The 23,626-nt window shown below is 40.0% G+C and overlaps 2 protein-coding genes and 1 pseudogene across 3 annotated transcripts; 2 read left to right on the top strand and 1 right to left on the bottom strand.

Annotated features, from left to right (window-relative positions):
- Positions 1-2,246: 2,246 nt before the first annotated feature.
- On the top strand, positions 2,247-7,421 carry LOC115054169 (mannose-P-dolichol utilization defect 1 protein-like). The gene is made up of 7 exons (XM_029519230.1): positions 2,247-2,337; positions 2,483-2,548; positions 3,068-3,200; positions 3,730-3,815; positions 4,967-5,082; positions 5,227-5,337; positions 5,441-7,421. Exons 1-7 carry the CDS (start codon positions 2,247-2,249, stop codon positions 5,558-5,560), a joined length of 723 nt encoding a protein of 240 aa, XP_029375090.1. The 3' UTR covers positions 5,561-7,421.
- Positions 6,227-12,536, bottom strand: slc25a35 (solute carrier family 25 member 35). Of its 2 annotated transcripts, XM_029519228.1 has the most exons (5): positions 11,951-12,536; positions 11,798-11,863; positions 11,565-11,717; positions 10,228-10,362; positions 6,227-9,564 (listed from the first exon to the last, which is right to left on the bottom strand). In XM_029519228.1, exons 1-5 carry the CDS (start codon positions 12,320-12,322, stop codon positions 9,394-9,396), a joined length of 897 nt encoding a protein of 298 aa, XP_029375088.1. In that variant the 5' UTR covers positions 12,323-12,536; the 3' UTR covers positions 6,227-9,393. The 2 variants fall into 2 exon arrangements, with proteins under 2 accessions (XP_029375088.1, XP_029375089.1); XM_029519229.1 differs by lacking the exon at positions 11,798-11,863.
- A 3,160-nt stretch (positions 12,537-15,696) lies between these two features.
- LOC115054555 (rhodopsin kinase-like) lies at positions 15,697-18,889 on the top strand (annotated as a pseudogene).
- Positions 18,890-23,626: the final 4,737 nt, after the last annotated feature.

The raw sequence follows: 23,626 nt of genomic DNA, 5'->3' as shown, positions 1-23,626 counted from the left end.
TGCTTTTAGCTGACTATTACACAAATGTTTTATCAAACCTGCAATCAGTCATTGTATCACATTAGATGTAAATCAGCCACAACGCATTAAAGATGGAAATTATCTGGTATTTGTGTATAATATATTTCTTGTTTTTATTGAAAAAGCGACTCACAGACTTGTCTGTTTATTTATTCATTAGGGACCAGAAAAAGGTTACATTTTCACTCCAACAGAGAAATGGACTTTGGACTTTCATTGGGCGGAATGATATGGATAATGAGATACTTTATTGTTATTACATTATAAAACCAATAATGCGGCTTTGTTTGGCAACTGTTCACTTTAGATAGCAGCAGATAGACTACTTAGATAGTTTTTTTTATTAGGAAACAAATAAATAAAGATAAAATATGTATAGAGCTGTCCAGTGTGAGCTGGGATTGGCTTCAGCAACCCCCCCAAACACTAACCACCCCTGACAACAGAACTGGATAAGTGGTTGAAAATGAATGAATAAAAAAAATACTAATAATAATACTACTACTAATAATAATAATATATATTTTATTTTTTTTATTTTAGTCTGACTGTTCTGGCTATGGCAGCACAGCAGGTTAGTGCTGTTGCCCCTCAATAAGAAGGTTGCGGGTTCAATTCCCGGCCTGGGGCCTTTCTGTGCAGAGTTTGCATGTTCTCCATGTGGCTGTTTGCATTTGCTCCGTGTACTCCAGTTTCCTCCCATCGTCCAAAGACATCATGTTTGGGTTAACTGGTGACTCGAAATTGTCTGTAGTGAGTGTGAGTGGTTGTTTGTCTCTGTCTCTCTCTGTGTGTTGGCCCTGTGATGGACTGGCGACCCCACCCTCACCCAGTGTGAGCTGGGATTGGCTCCAGAACCCACCACGACCTGGAAATGGATAAGTGGTGTGATTAAGATTAATGAATGAATGAATGTCCTGGCTGTAGTTCTCAGTCTGCCTGACGGGAGGCTGGTAAACAGAGTGACCGGGTTGGGAGGACACTTTGCGGATGTTAGGCGCCTTCTTCAGGAGATGGTTAGAGTGGATGTCAACAATCCACTTAGCTGTTCTCACTATCGGCTGCAGTGCAGCTGGAGAATCACACTCTCCAGCCACAATAGTCTCAATGGTGCAGCAGCAGAAATTGATAAACAACTTCAGTGGGAGTTAGTTGAGTTTTAGCGTCCTCTTGTAAAAAGGACTGTTCCGAGCACTTTTAATGAGGCTGGAGATGTTAAGACTTCAGGTCAGGTTCATGACAAGAAATTTGAAGCTGGAGAACTTTTCAACTGCCTGTGTGATGTGTGTTTCTTTGTTTTCTTAATTCCATAATTATCTTCTTACTTGTCTTTGTTCTGAGCATCAAGTCACTTTACCTGTGTCATGCAGACAATGTCTGGATCTCTTTGCTGTATGCTGTTTCATCATCATGGGTTGTCAAACCCTCAACCGTTTTGCTGACTGCAGATGTAACCACACTGTTGAAGCATGTAGAGTTTGAGGCTGTTGCCATGTTCATCAGCTGAAGAGGATGTGAACCAATTTTTGACAGTGCAGGTTCATTGTGGTATCAACTGAAGATTACAGTTTCCCTTTCAATGATTTACGAATCATTGTGCAATAATGGAATTCATGAAATGAAAATGCTCACATATTCATACGCACTTTGCTTGGTGTGTGCGAACTACATTTGTGCAGCTTATTCTGCTCAGATTATCTCTGGGAGTTTTAAGTGGATGGGAAGTGTCTGCATGCTGCCATCTTTAGGTCTGTAAACTGCAGTGTTTTTATTAGCTCGATCAGCATAGAGGCAGTGTGTTTCAGTGTGGCACAGTGCTGAGAGGTGACCTGCTGACCTTCTCTCTGTAAGGATGTCTCAGCTGCCACCATCATGATGCCATTAGCCAAGTATGCCAAGTACCTGAGGTCACCAAAGCAAATGATCCCAGCCCTTCTCTAAATAAGAGATTTTAGACCTTCATTGGAAATTTAAAATAGAATACTAAAATGGTAAAGAAAGAAAGAAAACTCTTTTACATTGAATGGACCGAAAAATACACAAAAACCAAATAGTCAATTTGTGGAAGCTATAGATTTAATTTTTTAAGTAATGTTTATTCGAGACAAAACACAAACACCACCTCAGTGAATTAATATCGCCCTGACGTGTTTGATTTAGCTGCCCCTGGATCAGGATAAGGATCAGGGAAACTTTGCCCCCCTCCGGGCTGCTGCGGACAGACCATGGCCACGTCTCCGGTCAGAGACTTCCTGGTTTCCTATTTAATGCCAGAAAAATGCTTTGACGAGATTTTCGTCAACTTTCATTTGCATGGTGAGAACAGGAGGATCGAGGGACATTGAAAATGGACTTTGTGACCCAAAACTATGATAGAGTCTATGTTTTACACGCACACGTGGTGTTTCACACAGATCCAGCTATGCAGGCGTTGTCTGATTGTTTTTCTCTTCCGCCACAGTGCCATGTCTGAGGTTTTTACTAAACAAGGCGTCCGGATTTGCGATTGTGCTGGACATGTTAATGGGTAAGACGTCGCCTCAGCCGACACCCAGCTGATCCCATCTCACTATCATTCACAAGAAATGACACAGCCCCACCTTCATGACTCATTATTCCCTCAGCAATTCAGTAATCCTCGCTCGAATCAAATCAAATCAGATTTATTTGTATAGCGCCAAATCATAACAAAGTTACATCAAGGCACTTTACATATAGAGCAGGTCTAGACCAAACTCTTTACAAATTTATTTAAAGAGACCCAACAGATCCCCCAGTGAGCAAGCACTTGGCAACAGTGGCAATCAGGACATTGTCTCTGCTGTTATTAAGTTCTCTGAAGTAATTTTTCCATATTGTGTTTTGTGTGACTTAAAAGAAACAGCTTGGGTTAGTTACCAGTGTTACCAGCATCTGCTCAGCCACAGACTGACATACTGTCTCTATCATTTACTTCTTGATTGCCAATCTGCTGTCTGTACAGCCACCAGGTCTTAGTTTGTAGAGTTGACAGGTTTTTGCCTCCTTGTCTGTCGTCTCCCTGCAGCTTTGGCAGCTCAGCTGCTGAAGATGCTGTGCAGAGGAAGTGCAGATGGGCTGAGTCTGCCTTCTGCCCTGCTGCAACTTTATTCTTTCTCATGTCCTGTCATATATGCCATGGCCAACAACTTGCCACTCTTGTACGTATGAGCCCACATTGAAATGTCTTTCAGTTAAATTCATTACTTCAGATACACAGTCAAAATTATTTAGAGGCTCCTTGTTGCTAAGTATTATGAGAGAACTGTCTCTGACAGCTTCTCAGTTGATGCTGATTCGCTAGTATCAGGCAATGCATCACAGGTGCTAATAATCATCACATTACAAACTTTCCACTTCTTACTGATGTGAACTGTGGAGACTGTTAATGCAGACATTTAGATTAATGATAAAGTGTTGTCAGAAATCAGAATTTCTGCCTAACACTGTTTCCGTTCTTCCATCAGTTGTTTATGGTGATCACTATTCAGCTGTTTTACTAGTGATTGCCAGCATGTAAAGGGTTGGGTAGGTCTTGGCACTTTATTCCATCATATGTCAACTACACAAGGTTTTAAGTGCAGCAGCTGATTGATTTTACAGTTCCACATTCCTGCGAAGCAGGAAGCCACACCAGAGTCAGTGAGGTTCTAAACAAATGTGTGTTGTTTTGGTCCATCTTCTCCACAGTGCCTGGGCTGATCGGCTCTTCACTCTGGCCCAGACAGCTGCAATTGTCTTCCTCATCCTGCATTATCGTGCTCATACTCTCACAGGTTAGCATGTGTGTGTCTGTTTCTGTGTGTTGTCAACTAATGAAAAGACTAGTGAATGATCACTTTACTTAAACTTCCTTGTGGCTCTCATCCCCCAACCAAGTTCTGGAAAGGTGAATGTTTAAACACTTAATATATGCTTTGGGAAAAAAAAAAAAAAGCCTGTAAATAATTTACCAAAACAGCAGGACAATTCTTTACCTTTACTCCATTATGTGGATTCATGCTTATCTGTTGCTCCAGGTAGCGTTGTCATTCATATTTTTATGCAATTATCAAACTGTATTTTTCATCCATTGGGGATTTAATGAGGTTGACATTTGCTGTTTTTAAAAATGACCTTGATAAAGACAAATATATTGGATTTGATCCCTGTTCAGCTGGAGAAGAAGTTTCGATACAGATAACAGACTCAGATAAGTACTGCCTTTTGGCAACAGTTGTAATCCACCACTTACCAGAGCACACTTAGTGTACTGGCCATTTCTTAAGAAAACTGCTGGCCCTGACAGACAATTTATCTGTCTAAACGCTGTAATTACTGTACTTTACTGTATGAAGCACTGAAATAGGACTTTATTTATCCCATGTTTAGGAAATTCTGTCATTACAGCAGCAACCACAGGTATAGAAATATGAGAATAGAACAAGCAATAGAAGTACAAAAAATATAAAGTGGCAGTGGTAATGATAATAGGTCATGGTAAAGTACGTCTGCACAAAGCCACAACATTCCTGAACCAGTTTTACCAAAATAATTTACCAAGCACAGATAGACAATGTGTTCCAACAGAGACAGTTTGAGGAATTAACTATGTGGCTCAAACAACACAGAACTTTAGAGTTTACAAACACCCACCATACTAGATGTGGGCATAACTAATCGCCTTATCACCACTCTTCTTTCATCTAATCTGAAGAGTAATTTGGAATGACCCAGAGCATGAACACGTCATTTATGTTGGATAGCTTGAATGTGTTCCTCTGTCTGTCAGCTCATACAAAAGATTCATATACCAGACATGTTACTCTGACAAGTCTCTGTGCTGTGTGTTTGATCACACGCAGCAGGGACCCCTACAATGCCGCACTGTGGTGTTCTCGTTTGTACTGTCTCATACACCACATCCTGTTTTCTGTAAATGTGGCAGGAGTGCTTTTCCTTCTGGCCTACAGTGCTGTAACGGTCCTCCTTGGTTCCTATGGAGCAACAGCAGTCATCACAGTGATTCAGGCCTCACAATTGGCAGCTTTAATTCCAAGCAAGGTATGAAGTCAGCGACTTATCTTGGCCACCCAGCTCCATGTTAGAGCTGTTCTGTCATTAATGAGACCTGTGAAGTTAAGCAACGATGTGACTTATCAAAACTTAGCAAAAGACAATTTATTTATCCGTTGGATTTCTTTCCAGGTTCTCCAGGCTGGAACCAACTACTTTAACGGCCATACAGGCCAACTGTCCACGCTGTCAGTGTTACTGACGTGGGCAGGATCTTACGGCTTTGTCTGGATTTCTCTACAGGTATGCTTTCAGGAATCCCACCAACACAACTGCATATTTTACACTGCCCTAATCTATTATCTCGGTCTCCATTAACTGAGGTGGATTGAATCCTTGGCTATAGGAGACTGGAACCTCATTGGCTACGCTGTCACATATAGTGTCAGCATGTCTCAGCAGTGTCCTCCTGATCCAGGTCCTCTGCTACAGGAGCAGCACCGGCGCTAAAGAGAAAAAGGAGTAGAGGAGGTGGGTGGCAGCAACTGGACACACATCATGCAACTTCTCAGACTTCTCATTCAAGAAATCGTTTGTGCCTGATGTTGGTACATCAATAACAGTAACCATTGACTTTATGTGCTAACTTGCCTGTACTACACTCATATCTACTTTAAATCAAGGTAACCAGTCTCATTGTATGTCTCTGTGTTGACAGGTGGTCCATGATTGTTTTTTTTTTTTTATTATAATGTTTGATTGTGAGTTAGCTGTTCTTGTGAAAATGTTTTTCTGGTCTGTTATATTTTTCCAGGGGAGGCAATAAAATGCAATAATGTGACAAAGACCAATTTCCCTTTGGGAATAAGGCCTAAGTTTACTTACTCTTAAGTACCTGCAAATGAGAATTACCACTGTCATGCCCCTTAAAAGGTATTTGAAAGTGGAAGCAAGCAGAATAACAGTGTAACCTTCAGTGACTTCGATGTCAGGACTACAAAAAGTCTTCTTCTCCTCGTAGGTTTCCTTCAGTCATTTCACAACCCAGGTAATTTGGTAGTGTTCACAGTATAACAGTTGACTCTGTGAATGTGTGAACAAGCTTCAGGCACGACAGACACGTCCAGAGTTTTACACAAAGAAAATCCTGTAAGAGAATCATGAAAAGAGACCAGAGAAACTGGTGCCAAGATTTATTTCCATCAGTATGAATTTATGGTTAATGTAAACACGCAATATTAGACTGAACAAAGAAAACCTTAAGCTGCTAAACACAAGTGTTTACTTGCTTATGTTCTCGGAGCTCCTGCTCTTGTTTAATGTTACTTTTTCTTTTGTTTGAGAATATTAGCCTAAACATTTCAGAACTTTTTATACTGCATGATTCAACATTGAGTTTCTTTTAAATCATCCAAAACAGTCTGTCAATTAAAATGAATTTTATTCTCTGAGGTCGTGATAATATGCGTTATGCAAAGGAAAACCCAACTCCATTTACCCTATTTTTTTCAGCCAGTTGGGGAAATTCTTCAAATTAGTCTAATAAGTCACCCAGAGCTCAGCTGTGTGAATTCAACACAGTAGCATTACACTAGTGTGACACTCTTGTAGTAAAGGCTGAGTACAACATGATGGAACGTTAGACATTATTTTGTCTTCTATGAAATTCATCGATGCAAAATATGGCAAGTAACACCACCACGTCTGGTCACTTATTTTTTTCTTCAAGTCCTTTACACAGAAACATTTGCTGCACGCTAAAGAAAACGCATTTTATTACTCAATACTACTCTGCTGCATGTAACAGAGTCAAGCAAACAGCAGTATCAAAGCCATCAAATCCATGATCAGGTAATATCAGCAGCTTAAATGATAACCACCAATGGTGCAGTTTGTGATCTTTGCTTAACACTGTTAGCAGGTTTCCATTCAATTGACAGCACAATTGATTGCTTTATCATATGGCATAGTTAGGTTAATAGGCAGAACACCATGAATGAGGCATTGTAGTTTAAAGCAATTACTTTTTAAAACTCATTTGAAGAAGTTTTTGTAATATCTTAACCACCAAATATTATTTTGCTGATTTCATGTAAAATAAAAAAATGGCACAATGTTTGGCAATTTCAATTTCAGTACAGATGATATTTCCTTCCTTCTTTGTTTGAATACAGTGTTTATAATGCAAACAAAGTGTTAATATATTAAGAAGAAAAAGTCACTTGAAGAATATGAACTCATAAGTGAAAACATCAGTGTCCTCTCTTCTGTTATGGAAACTAGGCCGATGTGCTATAAGTTAGGGTGCCTTTACCACTGCACAAGTTTTGAGAAAACCGCATCAGTCTGTCATGTCAAAAGATGTGCACTCACTATTGCAACTAATAAATACCATTTAAGTGACTCTGCAGAATATTGTTCACTTCTTTCGGTCTGGCTCAGTCATTAAAGAGCAATTTTGTATGATTCAAGAGGCCACTCAAGACAGTATGACCAGTAGCCTCAAAGGTACAGGCAACACAGAGTAGGCAGTCACTGCACTCTGTTACAGTAACTAACAGTTGGGGACTTGAATGAAAGACAAGGAGCTGCTGGAGTCAGTAAAACCGCCCTTTTAAAGTCTGAAAGATGGACTCTACTTTGAATCTAGAAAACAATGTTGTACTCATGAGTAATTGACTCATGGACGTATATATGTTATATATGTACATGATGTCAGTAACTTGTCTGTCCCAAATGTGAAGAAAAACAAATAACCTTTCATGCCAATATCACCAAGTTTCACTGGCAATATATTTTAGTACTTGGCACAGCAGCTCTTCAATGGAAAAAACTGAATGCTTTAAAAGCCACAACACACACATGATAATGGAAGTCAAGCATACCTGACACACTGTTAGACAGTAAATATTAATGACTGATGACAGTTGTGATATACAGTTCAAATCTTAAGTAAAATATATTAAGTGTCTTGCATATTTAATAATTTTAGATATCAAATAAAGAAGAATTTCCGTCTTGACAATGAATAAGGCAATTTGTTAACTCACATTGTACATGCAATATCATTTCAGTGGAAAAGACCGTTTCTTTTAGATTACTGATGTATGGTAAAATCATGTCAAAGACAAACTGTTCTTGGTGTGACCCTGAGGGAGTATGTTGAAATACATTTTGTGTTTAAAAAACTGCAGCTCTGTAATCACAGAGGCAAGCAGGAATAGTTCAGCAGTGAGGGAAAAAAATTCATATCACCTAACAAAGTTGAATCTGAAGTCACCTAATTCCATAGTTATATATTTGTAAAAGATTGAGTTGCTAAATGGTTTATAGTCATATATGATATAAAAAGAAACACTAGGTAGCAACACAAAAGATAATCTGCAGCTTATTTGATGATTTTGAGGTCTAAAAATGTCACACTGAAACCTCTAAGAGATTCTGTTATATGAGGTATATCCACTGGGAGTTGTGAAATGCAATTTTATTACAGTTTTACTCATTTCCAAGTAAAACATGTCTTCATTTTATGCAAATAAAAGAACAAGAGTTCTTGCTGACTGGCTAACCAGTCAACTCATCTTTGAGTTTAACAACTTGTTATCTTGAAGGTAAAGTTGTTTACAGGAATATCCCTTATGCACCTAATTCTTTCTTCTGGTATGATACCAAACTTCAACATTTGCCATTTCAAGGCAGATGCATGTCATTTACAGTATTACTGACTCATTTCTTCATTACTTTGCTAAAGTATCTGTTTCCCTTTGAAGATACTAGTTTCCGTTGTCACTTTTGTCAACAAAAGTTTGACGCAGTCGCCATCTGCCCTACATAAGTTACATTACATTACATACTACATTAGTTCATATTGTGTGTCACTGCTGTGGCTGTTGGCACAATTTATTTGTTTGATCCCTTATCTTTCCAGAAAGTACGTCAGCTATTCCCTTGTTGGACAACCTTGGGAATGATAACTAAACTAACCACAGACTTAAGCAGCTTAAAAGAGTCATGATGTGTGATGGATTTTCCCTGGCGGACATACAGTATACTGTATGTATTGCGTTTTTCTTCAAGTTTCTGTGCAGGGTATTAATGCATACTGTATGCTACCCCCACCAGTCCAACGATATCTGTCAGACAGAACAGTTCAGAGATCTTGACTGGAGTTTCATCCTGCTTCCTGATGCATTTTGTTATTGGAGTGTAAAGTGTTACCTTTGCTCTTTCACATAAAAAAAGGAGCTCTCCTAGTTTTTCTTTTACCTCATAATAGCAAACTCATTAAATGAGGACCCATTAACCTGTGCACTTAGAGCTTAATGAATTACCCATTTCACAGTCTCCTTGTCCCTGGTGCTAACTGTACTGCTGGTACAGTTTGCGCAGTTCATCCCAGAAGAACAAGGACAGAATGGTGTGTGGACCAAGGCGGAAATAAGAGGCTCCCAAGCCTTTGTAGAGTCCTGTCAGGCCCTCCTTCCGCACTGTCTTGGAGAAGCAGTCAACGAAGCCTTTATAAAGTTCCCCCTTATAGACAATAAAATAAATAAAGTGACTCAGTCAAATGTCCCAGCTGTAATTTTTTTAATGAGTTACTACCTTCTGTATGTTTCACCCTTAAAATCACTCCAATTTAGTGCTGCAAGTATAAGTCAGATTGATAGGGCCAGTTTAGAAAATATCAAAATCATTGTACCAGAACCAGAGATATTATCTTTTATTTCAGGCGTTTGCTTTCAGATGCCTGTCTTGAGGTTACTTTCTGCTTAAGTACAAAACAGCAACCTCTGGAGAGGTAAGATGAACATGGAAACATGGAAATGACAAAGTGCACTTCCTCAGATGGCCACTTGGCTTCAAAAGCAATGATAAAATAATCATCAGCTTTATAAAAACCCAAAGTTATGTATTATTGAGACAGGGTTGCCCTAAGGGGCAGGTGGGTGGGCAATTGTCTCAGCCACACACACACACACCTGGATTAGCCAGAGGTTTGGTGCAGTGAGGCACTGCCCAGGTGGAGCGCTCACAACTACTCTGTGAACCCTGTAGATGATGGCCATCTTCATATGCCATCTACAGCTGGTACTGAAATATCTTAGACTATTTGTTCATTGAATGGCTATCTGTAACAAACGTGAGCTGTGCATGAATTTTATTAATTATAACTTCAACAGTCTGTCTTCTTACCTTGCCCAAATGGTCCACTGGCTGGTTGTACAGTCTTGTGCTCACCACGTCAAAAGGTGTCATGGCCAACACCACCACCACGCTGCTTATCATGCCAGCACTGAGGGCCACTGGCCAGCTGTCCTTTGAGAAAACCTAAAATAAAATGACAATAATATGAAATCGGCAATCCAAAACATCAGGACTTACTGTAGAACATACGTTCAGGGAGCAGCATAATACAAATGGCATCAGTGAAGTGATGCAAGACCAGTATATAATCATCAGGGCAGCTCCCTGTGTGGTTATGGCCTGCCAAATTCAGTTGACTGGAAGAATTGCCTTATTTTTAGGGGCAATGCCCCACACATAGACACACACGAACACAGACAAGGAGCACAGTCGAAGCAGGTTTCTGTGTGGACTATAGTTTCACAGCACAGAATAAGTGACAGAGGAAAACTCAAGTTAAAGCAGAAGGGTACATTTGTGTCATACTTTATAATAATGGTAAATCTATAAACCACTAAAGTAAGCAGCAGCCCTTTTAACACGTCATTACTGGAGGTATTGGGAGTGTTACCTGGGGTGGCTCACACATCCTACCTCCACCTAATAAATAAAGGAAATACTGTGCACTTAATCTGTGTACATGGTGGGGAAGTGGTGAAATGATTCCAACATTTGCAACCACCATTTGGGGTTTTGGTATTTAGTATCAATTTTTTTTTTTAAGTACAGCTGGATCAGTAGTCACTTGCATGCAGTAAACTGGTGCACTCGTTGTGTAAGCCTTGTGTTGTCAGGCGAGTGTGGCTGGGGAGAGAGGGGAATGAAAGGTATCCAATTTCTATTCCAGAGGAGTGCGATGCCTGGCATTTTGTCAGTTACTGCTTTCGTCATTTGTACACACGCCTTGTGTGTGATAATGAGTTTAGAGCTCTACCGACAGGATGAACGGTTTGAACAGAATATCTTATTATTTTCTGTCATCTGATAAACAGGCTGAATTTATTCATATTTAATGCGTGAATACTGTTCATCACAGGATGCAGAGCTTCATCTGCTTTTATCTGACCTGTTGCCCAGAATGCAAAGACAAAGACCAACATCTGAGAAGCCTCGACCCTGGTATTTTTTCCACCTATGTGCTTTAAATATAATGATAATTTTAGCAGCTCTTTCTCAGTTAAGCAACAAGTAAAGTTTGACTCCACTCCCCTCTAAAAGTTATGTTTACCCTTGAACAGTGAGCTCATAGCAAAGATGTGCACCTTGAGTGTAAGTAACATTCCTCCCTGTACAGTCAGCATGAGTTTAGATGACGTCCATGACTTTCTGTTAAGACATGTTCCTACCTGGAGGTCAATCACGAACTCCTTGGAAGAGGAGAAGGTGGAGAGCTGGGCAGCTGATCCTATGCTGACCCTGGGCACAGCAGCACTGGAGCCCCTCCACAGTCCCAGCATGCCATGCTCCCTGTAGATGGCTGCCAGAGCGTGGATCATCCCCTGACAGGAAGAGCCACACATGAGCAAAGCGATGTCTGTGTCCCTGTGCTAGAAACCTCCCTTTACTCCTCTAATGTTACCTGGTGTTTGTACTGGTGTCCAACTGCTATGGAGGAGGTGGACTGACTCTGCAGATGAGTCTTGACCTGTTAATGGGAACAGGTCACTGTTACAAGCGGCAGCTCACCTTCAAACGTCACACTTCAGCCTGAAAGTAAAATAAGTTCACAGACCAGGTATATGGGGCTGCCCATCACGGCCCCCACCACTCCGGCCGCAGCTCCGGCTAACGTGGTTTTCAGGGCGCTCACCCTCCCATCGGTGTGGATGTAACCGGAGGAGTCGATGATGGCGTAGGAGCCCAGCCTGACCCCATTCATAAAAAACTGGTAGACCAGTCCGGGGGCCAGTCCCTTCTGCAGACCGGCCAGCCCGTCCACCTTCCCGATGGTGTAGAAAGCGTGGAAGACGTTGCGGTAGTAGACCCGGTAGGTGCCCCGGCTCTGGAGCTCTCCCTGCAGCTGCATGCGGGTCTTGACCACTTCCAGCGGGTTGGTGAACAGACACGCTCCGCACGCCGCCACTCCGCTCAGCACGAAATCCATCTTGACCGTCGGCTCGAAAGGGACAGATGTGGAGCTCAGGGACGGCTCCCCGTGTCTGCCGCCATCAGCCCAGCGGCCGCTCCGCGAACATCACACACCGACACTTATCCGAGAGCAACCATGAGGCCACTTCACGACCCACTCGTAAATCCCTGCTCCATATACCGGCGGCTCGTCCGTTAGTCGCCGCTAACTGTGATGAAAAATGGATTCAAACAAACTCAGCCCTTTTCTTATGAATGTTTTTCATTGTTTTATTATTTTTTACAATGTGTCGTAACATGGGGTGATGTCATTTTCCGTTTCACTTTATATCATCGTATGATTTAGTTTCAGTTTTACTTCCTGTCAAAGAGACAAAAACTCCAAAAAGGAACACAGTTCTGACCTAAATCAGGTCCAGTTTTATCGGTTATAAAATAGATGGGGGAAATGATGAATATTACATGTTTTCATCGTGTATAGATGGTTGGAAGTAGACTTTGATAAGGAGCACCTGTTGGGACGGTGTTTCCTGAAGTGAGTGAGCCAAAAATGTTTTGGCAGGGATGGCTTTTTTTTTTTTTTTAACCTGTGGCGTGTGTTGACGTTAGTGTGGTGTGACCCATCTTCCGAATTGTTTGGGATCCATCTGTCTGATGAAACTTACCAACGAAACGATTCATTCAGCCATCAGGAGGCACCTTAACAGCATTTAATGCGAATTTGGCCTACACTTGGCCGTCCGCGAACGTCTCATGTGTCATCGGCACGTTGGTATTTCAGTGTACGTACGTTTGACGTCATGTCCTGTCAGCCAATGAAAACGCTTATTTACCCTCCATCTTTCGGAGGATGGTTTAGAGGTGAAGTCAATGTGCGGCCATGTTGATACAATGTACATCTTAGACTGACTGTCTGTCTGTCGATGTCATCCTTTACATTCATCATATCATTGTATTATTCACTATGTATATTATTCATTACATTTCTATTCACGAACTAGTGGATATCTGAATAAAAAGAACTTTTGCTGTGTAACTGCATGTTTGGAACTTGCAGTGTACAGAGTGAACCAGCTGATCCCAGCTGCAACAACAAACAGTGATCTGCACACCAATGAAAACACACTAATCAATGCGCTTCTTCAGAAGAGGCTGTCTTAGTGAGAAAAAGTCAAAACAAATGAAAAATACTTTTATACTGTGTCTCTAATAGAAGGCCCCAGAAACCGATAACAACTCTGCTCACAATGGTCTTGAAAGTGTTAAGATAAGTTAAGATAAGATAATACTATCCTTTACCAGTCCCTCAGTTAGGCAATGAAAACAAACAAACAACAAAAAAATTTATATTTTGGGAGTCACATTTCATTTTCATTTTACAAGTTAAAGTTCCTTATTAAAGGTAGAAAAAGCCCCTCAGGTCACAGTTTACTTTCAAGATTTAACTGAGCATGAACTGACTCTTGACATTTAATAATGTTAACCTTTGATGACCTTCATCTGGCACACATTCATCAGTGTTCCTATTAAAATTTTCCTTGATGAGGTAAATCAAGTTCAGGTCAGTACTGGGTCACCAGGGCAGCACCATTATTTTCGGAGAGACAACAGTGACTTCCAGAGATGTTTTTAAATACATATCCATTTAAACATCTGAGGAGAGGATCACAAGACAACTCCACGGCTAAACAACGCCAATGTGTATGCAAATCTAATGGGATTTTTACTTCACCCTGATTTCATCAAACAGGTAAAGATTATACACTTTTTGACAGAAGAACAAGTTACTACAATGGTAAACCGATGTTTGATATTGAGCAATGATGGAATGAAGGTATAATGACATTATTTCTGTGATATCACATTTGACTTGTCAGATGAAAAGGCTGTGATTAGATCTGCTCAGATATCAGTATCTTTGAGGGTGGTTCTGGGTGGGTTGGTATCTTTGTTCTTTGTCACTGAGCTGGATTAAACTGGAATGTAAAATCTGTTTCACCTCTCCGCTTTTTAAAATAAGATTAAAACACAGGACAGGACAGGACATCTTAATGGGCTTAAAATGGTCCCATATTTTCTGGTCACTTGTTTTTTGTTGTGTTATTTATTGTCTTCTTTGAACACTTCTTTCAAAATTAATGTACCTTCCATAAACAAAACATTGCACATTGCACAGTGATCCTGTCTGGCAGTAGGTGTTGAGATTACAAATATTTCTCACCAGGACTAGTTTCATTGAGCGAGTGCAGGGAGCACTGAATCAGTGTAAGACATTTGTAAACTTTTGATCAAATTTTCACTCTGTTTATTATAATTTAATTCTCATTCTACCTCATCATTTTTGCCATATATTTAAAATGTAACTTTGTGTTGTCTGTTGTAGTATATTTTTTGTTCATAGCTAATCATTTTTAAGTAGTAAGTTAAGATGTTGTGTCAGATTATCAATTATCAGTGGTCAGTTGGTGCATTTGTCCTGATTTTAACCTAGATATGATCCAAAAAGGTTCAGTATCCTGAAATAAAACTAAATTTAGGTACAGTTACAATGACCTCTTACTAAGTAAGAAAGTAGGATTCGCTTACTGTAAACTGTGCAGAGTGTTACATAAAGTGAAACTGACTGATTTTGAAACTGCAAATGACTTCCCAGCAGGCTTAGTCTATGGTGAATATATCCTTCTGCATAACTATAACAGTAGTTAGTCTGCTGTTTGATAGTTTGTCTTCACTGACTGCAGCATCAAGATTCTGCCGTCTCCTTTCCTCAACCACACACTTAATTCAGATGCAGATTGTGCTCAGGTTGTAGGATAATTTACAAATATGTGTTCTGTGAATATTCACCTGTGAACATTTTCCCTAAACATCAGCAAGATGAAAACAATAGAAGGGAACTGGACTCACAAACTGAGGAGACTTCAGGCTAATGTCCTTCTTGGGCTTGCAACCCCTCAAATCCTTTCACACACAAGCTGAATTTTATGCCACTGTCTGTAGTTTTTAAAATGACGCCCTCATTTCAGCTGCTTTTGTCTTTCTAACAGCAGGGTGCAGCATATTGCAGCATTGTTCTCCTTCCATGCAGCATTTTCTGATTCACTTGGACAAGCTTCACACAAGCTGCACACCCAGGATAGAACTGTAGTGATTACATGATTAAACAAAATAACTTAATGCATGTAGTGCTGATGATGGATGGTACACAGTAGTCAACATCACAATAATTTTTGAATAAAGTTACAAATATTATTTTCAGTGTGAGTAGTGACACTTTATGGTTACAACGTAAAAATCTGGTGGAAGAGGGAAAAACAGAGACACTTTCCAGCTCTGTCACTGACCTCTCACTCTGGGTGTGTGTGTACGTGCTCCACGGAAGTTGCAGCCATGGACATTGGTGGTTTGGAGACAGTGGTGGCCAACTCTGCCTATGTGTCCACCCGTGGCAGCGTGGACAGAGTTGCAGCTGCTGCCATGCGTGACAAGAAGATGTGTGCCAGGCTGAAACTCCTGCAAATCAGCAAATTGTGAAGGCAACTGTGGGCACAACCTTTGACAGCATGTGTGTCAAACGACCAATTGGTAAGCGCCTGTTCCAGCAGTTTCTGGAGAGCAATGCAACACAGAAAAATGCAGGAGAGCTGTGGAAAAACACAGAAGACTACAATGTATGTCAAGAGAAGGGCAGAGTACAGAAAGCCCAAAAAAAATCTATTATCCATTTTGGGGGCACAGGGGGTGCTGGAGCCAATCCCAGCTGACTCTGGGTGAGGGTGGGGTCACCCTGGACAGGTCAGCAGTCCTTCACAGGGCCAACACACAGAGACAGACAGAGACCAACAACCATTCACACTCACACTCACACTCACACTCACACTCACACTCTGACCTACAGACACTTCAGAGTCACCAATTAACCCAAACATGATGTCTTTGGCCGGTGGGAGGAAACCGGAGTACCCGTGCTTGTAGGGCACAAGCACGAACCAATATGCTGCTGTGCTGCCCCCAGTGTCAACCAAAAGAGTTAGAGAGGCAGTGAGTGCATTCTGTTGGCAACATCCCATCGGCCCACAGCGTTGCAAAACTTTTGACTCTCATAAAGACCTCACAAAGCAGCTCAGAGCCAGACACACAGACCATACACTCGACTGAACCTCACAGCTTGTAAAAGCAAAAGTGGATAAAGAACTTTTAATTTTGCTGTCTGAAATTGGAGCAGCACCGCAACACAGCATAACCTGTATTGTTGAGGTGGAAATTCAAGTAAAATTAGGCTGGATACCAATGTGCAGATATGTTTAAGATTTTGGCCCTTACTTAAAATGTACAGATTATTATGCACTGTGAGTACACTACACACAGAGAAGAGACACATCTCATTAGGTGAAATGATTGAATGATTAGAAGAAAACCTGCAAAATAGAACTCATTTAGTTGATAGCGAGACATAGTGTAGATAGACAGAGTTAGCTATGCCACAAAGCTGTACAGCTCCTGTATTATACACCCAACAGCCAAATTAAAGGAAACAATTTTGACTAAACTTAGTTGCTGCTGCTGCTTTTTTACAGCCTTGACCGGCCAAAAATTCCACACCAAAAACAAATAGATCAAACAAATGTATGGACCTGTGTTTGACAAATCAGATAATCGCTCAAAATGTCCAAAGGAGCTCTCAGCAGAAAAAATCCCTGTCTAGTTGGCCTCCCTGTTTGCTAACAATTTTTTTTCCCAACATTGCGCATTTCTGGTTTTCTTTCCTAATCACGTTGTGATGATTATTTCTGCCTAGGGAGCAATTGAGAAGCGCATCCTTGTAAAATGTTCAGAGTACACTTTCCAGACCAACAGAGACCTCTGGTTAGTCATGACCATCACACATGGGGGAGACCTCAGGTGCTCTGAATTCACAGCTTACCCACAGTCTCAGTGAAACCTGCAGACATGCACATTATGTTTTAAAACAGATGCTACATACTGGTTTCTGTAATTAACATCATAGGAATACTGTCCCTGCCCTCGCAAGTATACTAATCAGCCTAGAGTGGATAAACCCTCAAGCTAATACACAGTCGTCAGAGGAGCGTCAGAGAATAAGTCACAGAATGACTTGAGGAGTCCTGAGTAGCTTTGTCTCTACCCCACTTTCACAGACTTCATATGTATAACGTGGATGAAAAAAACCTGCGTTTCAATGAAAAGAGATCCTGTTTCTATACAGCTCACATCATCTGTGGGCTGGAGCTCCTTCACCAGCACAGAGACCTGAAACCAGAGAACATACTGCTGGATGATGCAGGTGAGACATTTCCTGCAGCATGGACACTGATGATCCTGTCCCAAGTGTCTGTCCTTACCCATCAGCCCCCAGCGAAGCAAAGTCAGTGAGTAGCAATTCTTTTTGCACAAATATGTTAGTGAGGGATAAGAGAATAATTCTGTAGAAAAGAAAAAATATGTTTCATGAAAATCAACCCAGTCAGAGAGAATACTTTTCTGTACATAATAGTTGGTGGTATATTCAATACACATGTGCCACCATTGTAGGACACGTCCGTTTGTCAGATTTGGGTCTGGCTGTTGAACTTCCAGCAGGAAAAGACAAAACTACTGGATATGCTGGAACTCCAGGTAAGCAAACAAATCCAATATCTTAAACACAAGCTTCGGAAGAAATCAAACAAAACTGGCCCATTTCAGATTCAGCTTATCTATAGTATTATTGATGAATATGGGTTTCATGGCTCCAGAGCTGCACCAGAAGAAGGAGTATGACTAATCAGTGGACTATTTTACTCTAGGAGTCACCCTGTATGGGATGATTGCTGCCAAGGGGCCCTTCAGAGTACGAGGAGAGAAGGTACCACATGTGTCAATGAATCAGGCAGCGTCTTTATGCAAATACATCCTCCAATGCTGATGTCCATTGCAACGTCTCTCTGTTAACATCATACATACCAAGTGTTTGTATCTTTTGTCAGTTTGAAAATGAAGAGGTAACTCACAGAATCCTGAACAATCTAGTTACATATCCACCTAACTTCAGCAATGAGTACGAGAATATCTGTGAAGGCCTGATGGAGAGGGAGAGGAAACGTCTCAGGTTCACAGAGCTCAAGAATCAGCTCTTTATCAAAGAGATTAACTGCAGCCGCCTGGAAGCAGGTGAGTGACGTTCTCTAAATTACCCACAAGTGAGAAAGCATTAATTGAGAAACATACCTCAAGGACAAACATTTCCTGAACTTACATATTATACTCTGTCTTGATTCTCTTCTTTGTTTTACCCAAAGGCATGCTGCCTCCTCCATTTGTCCCTGATCCCAAAATGGTCTGTACCAAAGATATTGATGATGTGGGCGCCTTCAGTGCAATCAAAGGTGCGGTCCTGGATAACAAAGACACTGAGTTCTACAATGACTTTGCTTCTGGCAACGTCCCAATTCCCTGGCAGGAGAAAATGATTGAAACAGGTGTCTTTGGGGAGCTGAGCATCTGGGGAGAGGGCGGCATGCTGCCTGATGACCTTCACCCAAACTACACGGAGACCAAAGGTGGGGGGGGTGTGCTGCTTTGATTCAGGACAACAAATGGCAACAGGGCAGAGGAAAGAATAAAATTGAAATGAATTAAATTTAGCAATTACTCATAATCTGTATTATCTGATTATTTGTACAATAATCTGTTCCTTGTCTGAACAGCAGTCCTGGATACAGTAACAGTGATTGATTTTGTTGAAAATAAATTTTAGAAAAAGGTTTTGATTCATTTTACTGTGTATGCTATCATTTACATTTAGTGATTACAAATACATTGAATAAAAATTATTTTCTAGAGAAAACATAATTTTCATTATAACAAATATTGTATAGATGAGAAAAATGGCATTAGTAAAATCTTGCAAAGCACAAATGTATGTCAAGGTTCTGTTTTTTGTCTTCCAGCCTCAGCAGTTTGTGAAGACATCAACATTTCCAATTTCCATTTGACTCCTCGCTTTTTAGACATTTACTTAGAAATGAAAAGTGAGGAGAAACCTGTTGAACTCTGAGAAATCACAAAATTTCGTGACAATCCAGTAAATTGTTATTTATACTTTAGTCAGAGCCTGAGCTAAAATGACCAACTGATAGACCAGCATCGCCATCCACAAACCAGCTTCTCTACCTATAACCTTAGCTATTGGTCATATTGACTGACCAGACCAGGTACTGCAGTGTGCCGTGACTTCACCGAAACTCTGTCACATACAGTACAAATACTGACTGTTCAAAGTACAAACATCACATTATTTAAACAGCTTTTACTCAAAGCCCATTACCGAGCCCACACATTAATCATAGTCTAATTTTAGACTGTTGGAGAATGTCTCAAAAGTGAGTTAAATTATATAGCTTTAAACATTAAAATCATCTTTGTTAACAGCCGACTGCAGACGGCAGGTATTGTTGCTGATGTTGTGCAGCATCATGGTCACAGGGCCAATCTCATCACTGCCGCTGCTGCTGCCTGTGCTACAGTAACTTCTTCCATTCGATTTCGCATGAGTGGATTTAAGAGTATCTAAATTCGTTTATTCAAGTCATCTTTCAAATGTTAAGAGGTTGCTTTCCGGCTTGAAAAAAATGTGCACTGTCTTCCTCACATGCAAGTAACTGCAAGGGAAATGCAGCACTGCTTTTGAAATGTAGCATACACACATACGTATTTTTTTTTCTATTATATCCACACTAGCTTGAGTGTTCATCTATGAATCATAATGAAACAGTAAATTTACTAATTAAAAGTGATTAACTGAGAGGAGAATGGAAACAAATTGCAACCACAGGTTCGTTTTTAAGTGAACTTTCCCTTTAAGCAAGGAGGTCAACGGGGACAAAACTGAATAAATATTTCAGCTGACTGCAGGAAGGACAAGGAAATAAAATATTAACAGGCAGATGATTAAGAGTTAAAGCCTAAGTGTCTGTTCATTACTGTAAATACTGTATCTGACAGTACTTTGAACTATGCCTCTGATTATTGGACAGCAAATGTGAATTCACATTTGATAAGATACAGATTGTAAATTGTGAGTTTGAAGTTTATTGTTTATTTGGCTGTTTAAAAGAACATTATTTAATACTTACTAGTATAAATCTTTACCTTCTTTTAAAATTCATCTTAGCATTGGGTAGGGTCACATAATACACAACGCAACAATACAATTAGAAAGCCTGAACATGAAATTTCACTGTAGATTCAGCAGTGCTTCTAAATCTTGGACTTTTGTATACTTCCATATTTCCCTTAACATATAGAGATCACCAATTAATTAAAAGGGCGTTTTAGAAGAACCTGCCCTTTGGTCAACTTCTTTTAGCTGACAGCACTGTATGACTATGTAAACACGACATTTCAATCGCTGTTAAATCTATATGCTCTAGCAGGAAAAAAAATTATTTGCTAAGAAAAAGAGTTTCAACATATCTTTTGTCATACTGCAGACTTGTTAATGCTTAACCGGTGCTAAAACGGACACTTTCTGCCTTCAATAAATCATCCATCGATCACTTAGTTTTTTCTTTGCAGCTTTCAGTGATTGCTCTGCCCTCTATTCACTATTTCTCTGTAAGTATTTGCTTATGGGACTCGATATCACCGCTAAAATCACATGCTACCAATTCCTCAAAAGGATTTACAAGCAGGAGGACAAGATGATGTGGGCAACCAAAAAATCAGAATGACAGGGAAATTCTCCAGAACAACAGGACCATGACTTCATAAAGGGTTTCCCAATTATTCAACACATCAGAAAACCTCTCCGTGACTTAGTTTGTCCTTCTTCTTTTAGTACTTTTTGCAATGCTCTGAAAGTATTAAACTGAGAGAGAAGATGGCAAAATTATTCATTTTCTCCTGCAGAAGTTTCAAAAACAATCCAAGAGCAATCCATCCCACAGCTGAGATAACTGCCTTGCAATAGATTACCTATCTCCACTGCCAATCAAAAGAGAGAAAAACTCTAATTGTATACTTACATTTCTATGGTAACGTGCCAGGCACGTGAAATGTCATCAATTTTGGGCGGGATTGGAGACTTATAATGTAGCTAGCCAACAAATCAATGTTCAAATTAGTCAAGGTTTGAGTGCTTGAGAAAAAAATCCTGAGTAAGTTCTCACACTCCTAAAATGTATATTAGACACAGGAGCTGCAAATAGAGCTCCTCACTATCTATTTAGGTTTGCTAATTATTAATAGAAAATTTCTTTCAAGATGAAAGAGATCATCGAGGTTGTAGCACTTTTTCTAGGTTTTGTTGGCTGGATTCTGATTTTCATATCACTACAAGATCAGTATTGGAAAGAATCCACCACAGAGGGCAGCGTAATTACAACCTCCACAATCTATGAAAACCTATGGATGTCTTGTGCTAGTGATTCCACAGGAATTTATAACTGTCGTGACTTTCCATCCCTTTTTGCTCTCCCAGGTAAGTAAAGAACTTGACTAATGGTGTATTTACAATCCTTAGATTATACAGGATTGTAGGAAAACCATAGAAATATTTGTATCTGCTGTCAAAAATAAAATATATAACTATGGCTATGTTGGATGGATAAAGTTATGAAAAGGTTATTATAAATAGGTTGGGCATCTATGAATATTTTATACATCAGTATGTATGTAGTCAGTTTTTTCTGATGATTCAGCTGTATGCAACAGCTGAGTGTGCATTTTATAATCTGCAATTTCAGAGTTGGGGAAATGGCAGTTTTACATTCTTTGGCTGATTGAGACACATTCCTTCTTTGAGAATCTAAATTATTGGCTGGTCCATTCTTAACAAACCAATAAAAATCAATACATAAGTAATTTATTTGTAATATGTAATACAATGTATATCATTGCTGACAAAACTCAGCCACTATAAAATCTGTTACAATACTGCTGTAAAGTTTCTGAAGCTTGTAAAGTTTGATTTATTGAGGCTGTAAATAAGGTGCTACATTTACCTTATGAATGTTTCTGCCGAAGACTAGATTAAAGTGAAATACGTTATACTTTTAGGAAAATAGTGTCTCGACAAACTCATATATCATACAAATTTTATAGAGCTGTGAGAGTTTATATAATTTTATATTATTAATTGTATCATTTGTATTTATGTTGATCGCAGACTACAGTTACAAAATGGTTCTGTCACTCTGTTATTCATTCTTGTTGACTGTACACCCAAAACTACAAGTAATTCAGTAAAACAGCATTACAAATACTGTGTCCTAATCAACCATGACCTTGACAGTGGATGGAATTAAAGCAGATAAAACAGTTCCAGTTGATATATTTAAGAAGCACCTCACTGCTCAAAACCCTTTGAGGTGATTATGTTGACATTACAATTGCGATGTGAGTCGTGATTTTAATAGATGTACACATTTTTTGCAACAGAATTTCACTGGAAAAATATATTTCGATGTGATTTTTGCTGGGGTCATTACCAAACAAGCATGTTCTCCTATATATATATATATATATATGAAGCAATGGTATTAAATTTGGAAAAGTATGTTATGCCACTTCATAAAAAAATGCCACTCCTACATTACTCATCTTGCACTGTTGTTCTCTGTCGAATACTTGCTCAGCCATGGAGCATGTGCACAAGTCACTGTGCTACTGGATCACTCAGCTCAGACTTTTTAGGCTGCCTGACCAAAAGACTGCAGTGATACTTTGTCACCATGGTGATACAGGCCTAATAGAGAACAACTCGACAATTGATAACCAACAAAGCCGACTATTTATGCTCAGTTGTCAGATAAGCAGGTTTATCTCTGGGTCAGTATGCAGTGGGACCCTCAGTGCCTTCATATCTCCCATCATCCCTCAGCCACAAGGTGAAATGAGGATCCACAACATGACTTGAATCCCGTGAATAATGGCTTGACCTTTTGACCTAGTGTTCAAAAGCAAACAGCAAAAGGTGAACTAGCTTTAAATCTATAGACGTTAGTGCGCAACTCTGAAGGTTGGCCTACACCTCTCTGTTGTCCTTTTGGTTGGGTAAACATTTGGAGCCTATGAAAAGGTTCAATAGAGGTGAGAATAATAGGGGAAATCATAAGTGGGCTATTTGGAATTAATCATTGATCCGTAGTTTTCTGGAACATCTTAGCTCAGGTGTTGTGGGAAATTGGTTGGGCACACTGAGACTGTTGGGCCAGGAAAACCACACGTTTGTAGAGGAAGATAACTGTGGTAGTGAAAGTTTGAATGGTTTCTCTCTCCGGATAACTCTACACGGGTCAGACAGAAGAAACAAGGAGAT

Source organism: Echeneis naucrates, chromosome 14, assembly GCF_900963305.1.
Source record: "Echeneis naucrates chromosome 14, fEcheNa1.1, whole genome shotgun sequence".
Taxonomy (NCBI): domain Eukaryota; kingdom Metazoa; phylum Chordata; class Actinopteri; order Carangiformes; family Echeneidae; genus Echeneis; species Echeneis naucrates.
The sequence above is the reverse complement of the archived record's forward strand: the minus strand, read 5'-3'. Positions and strand labels throughout refer to the sequence as shown.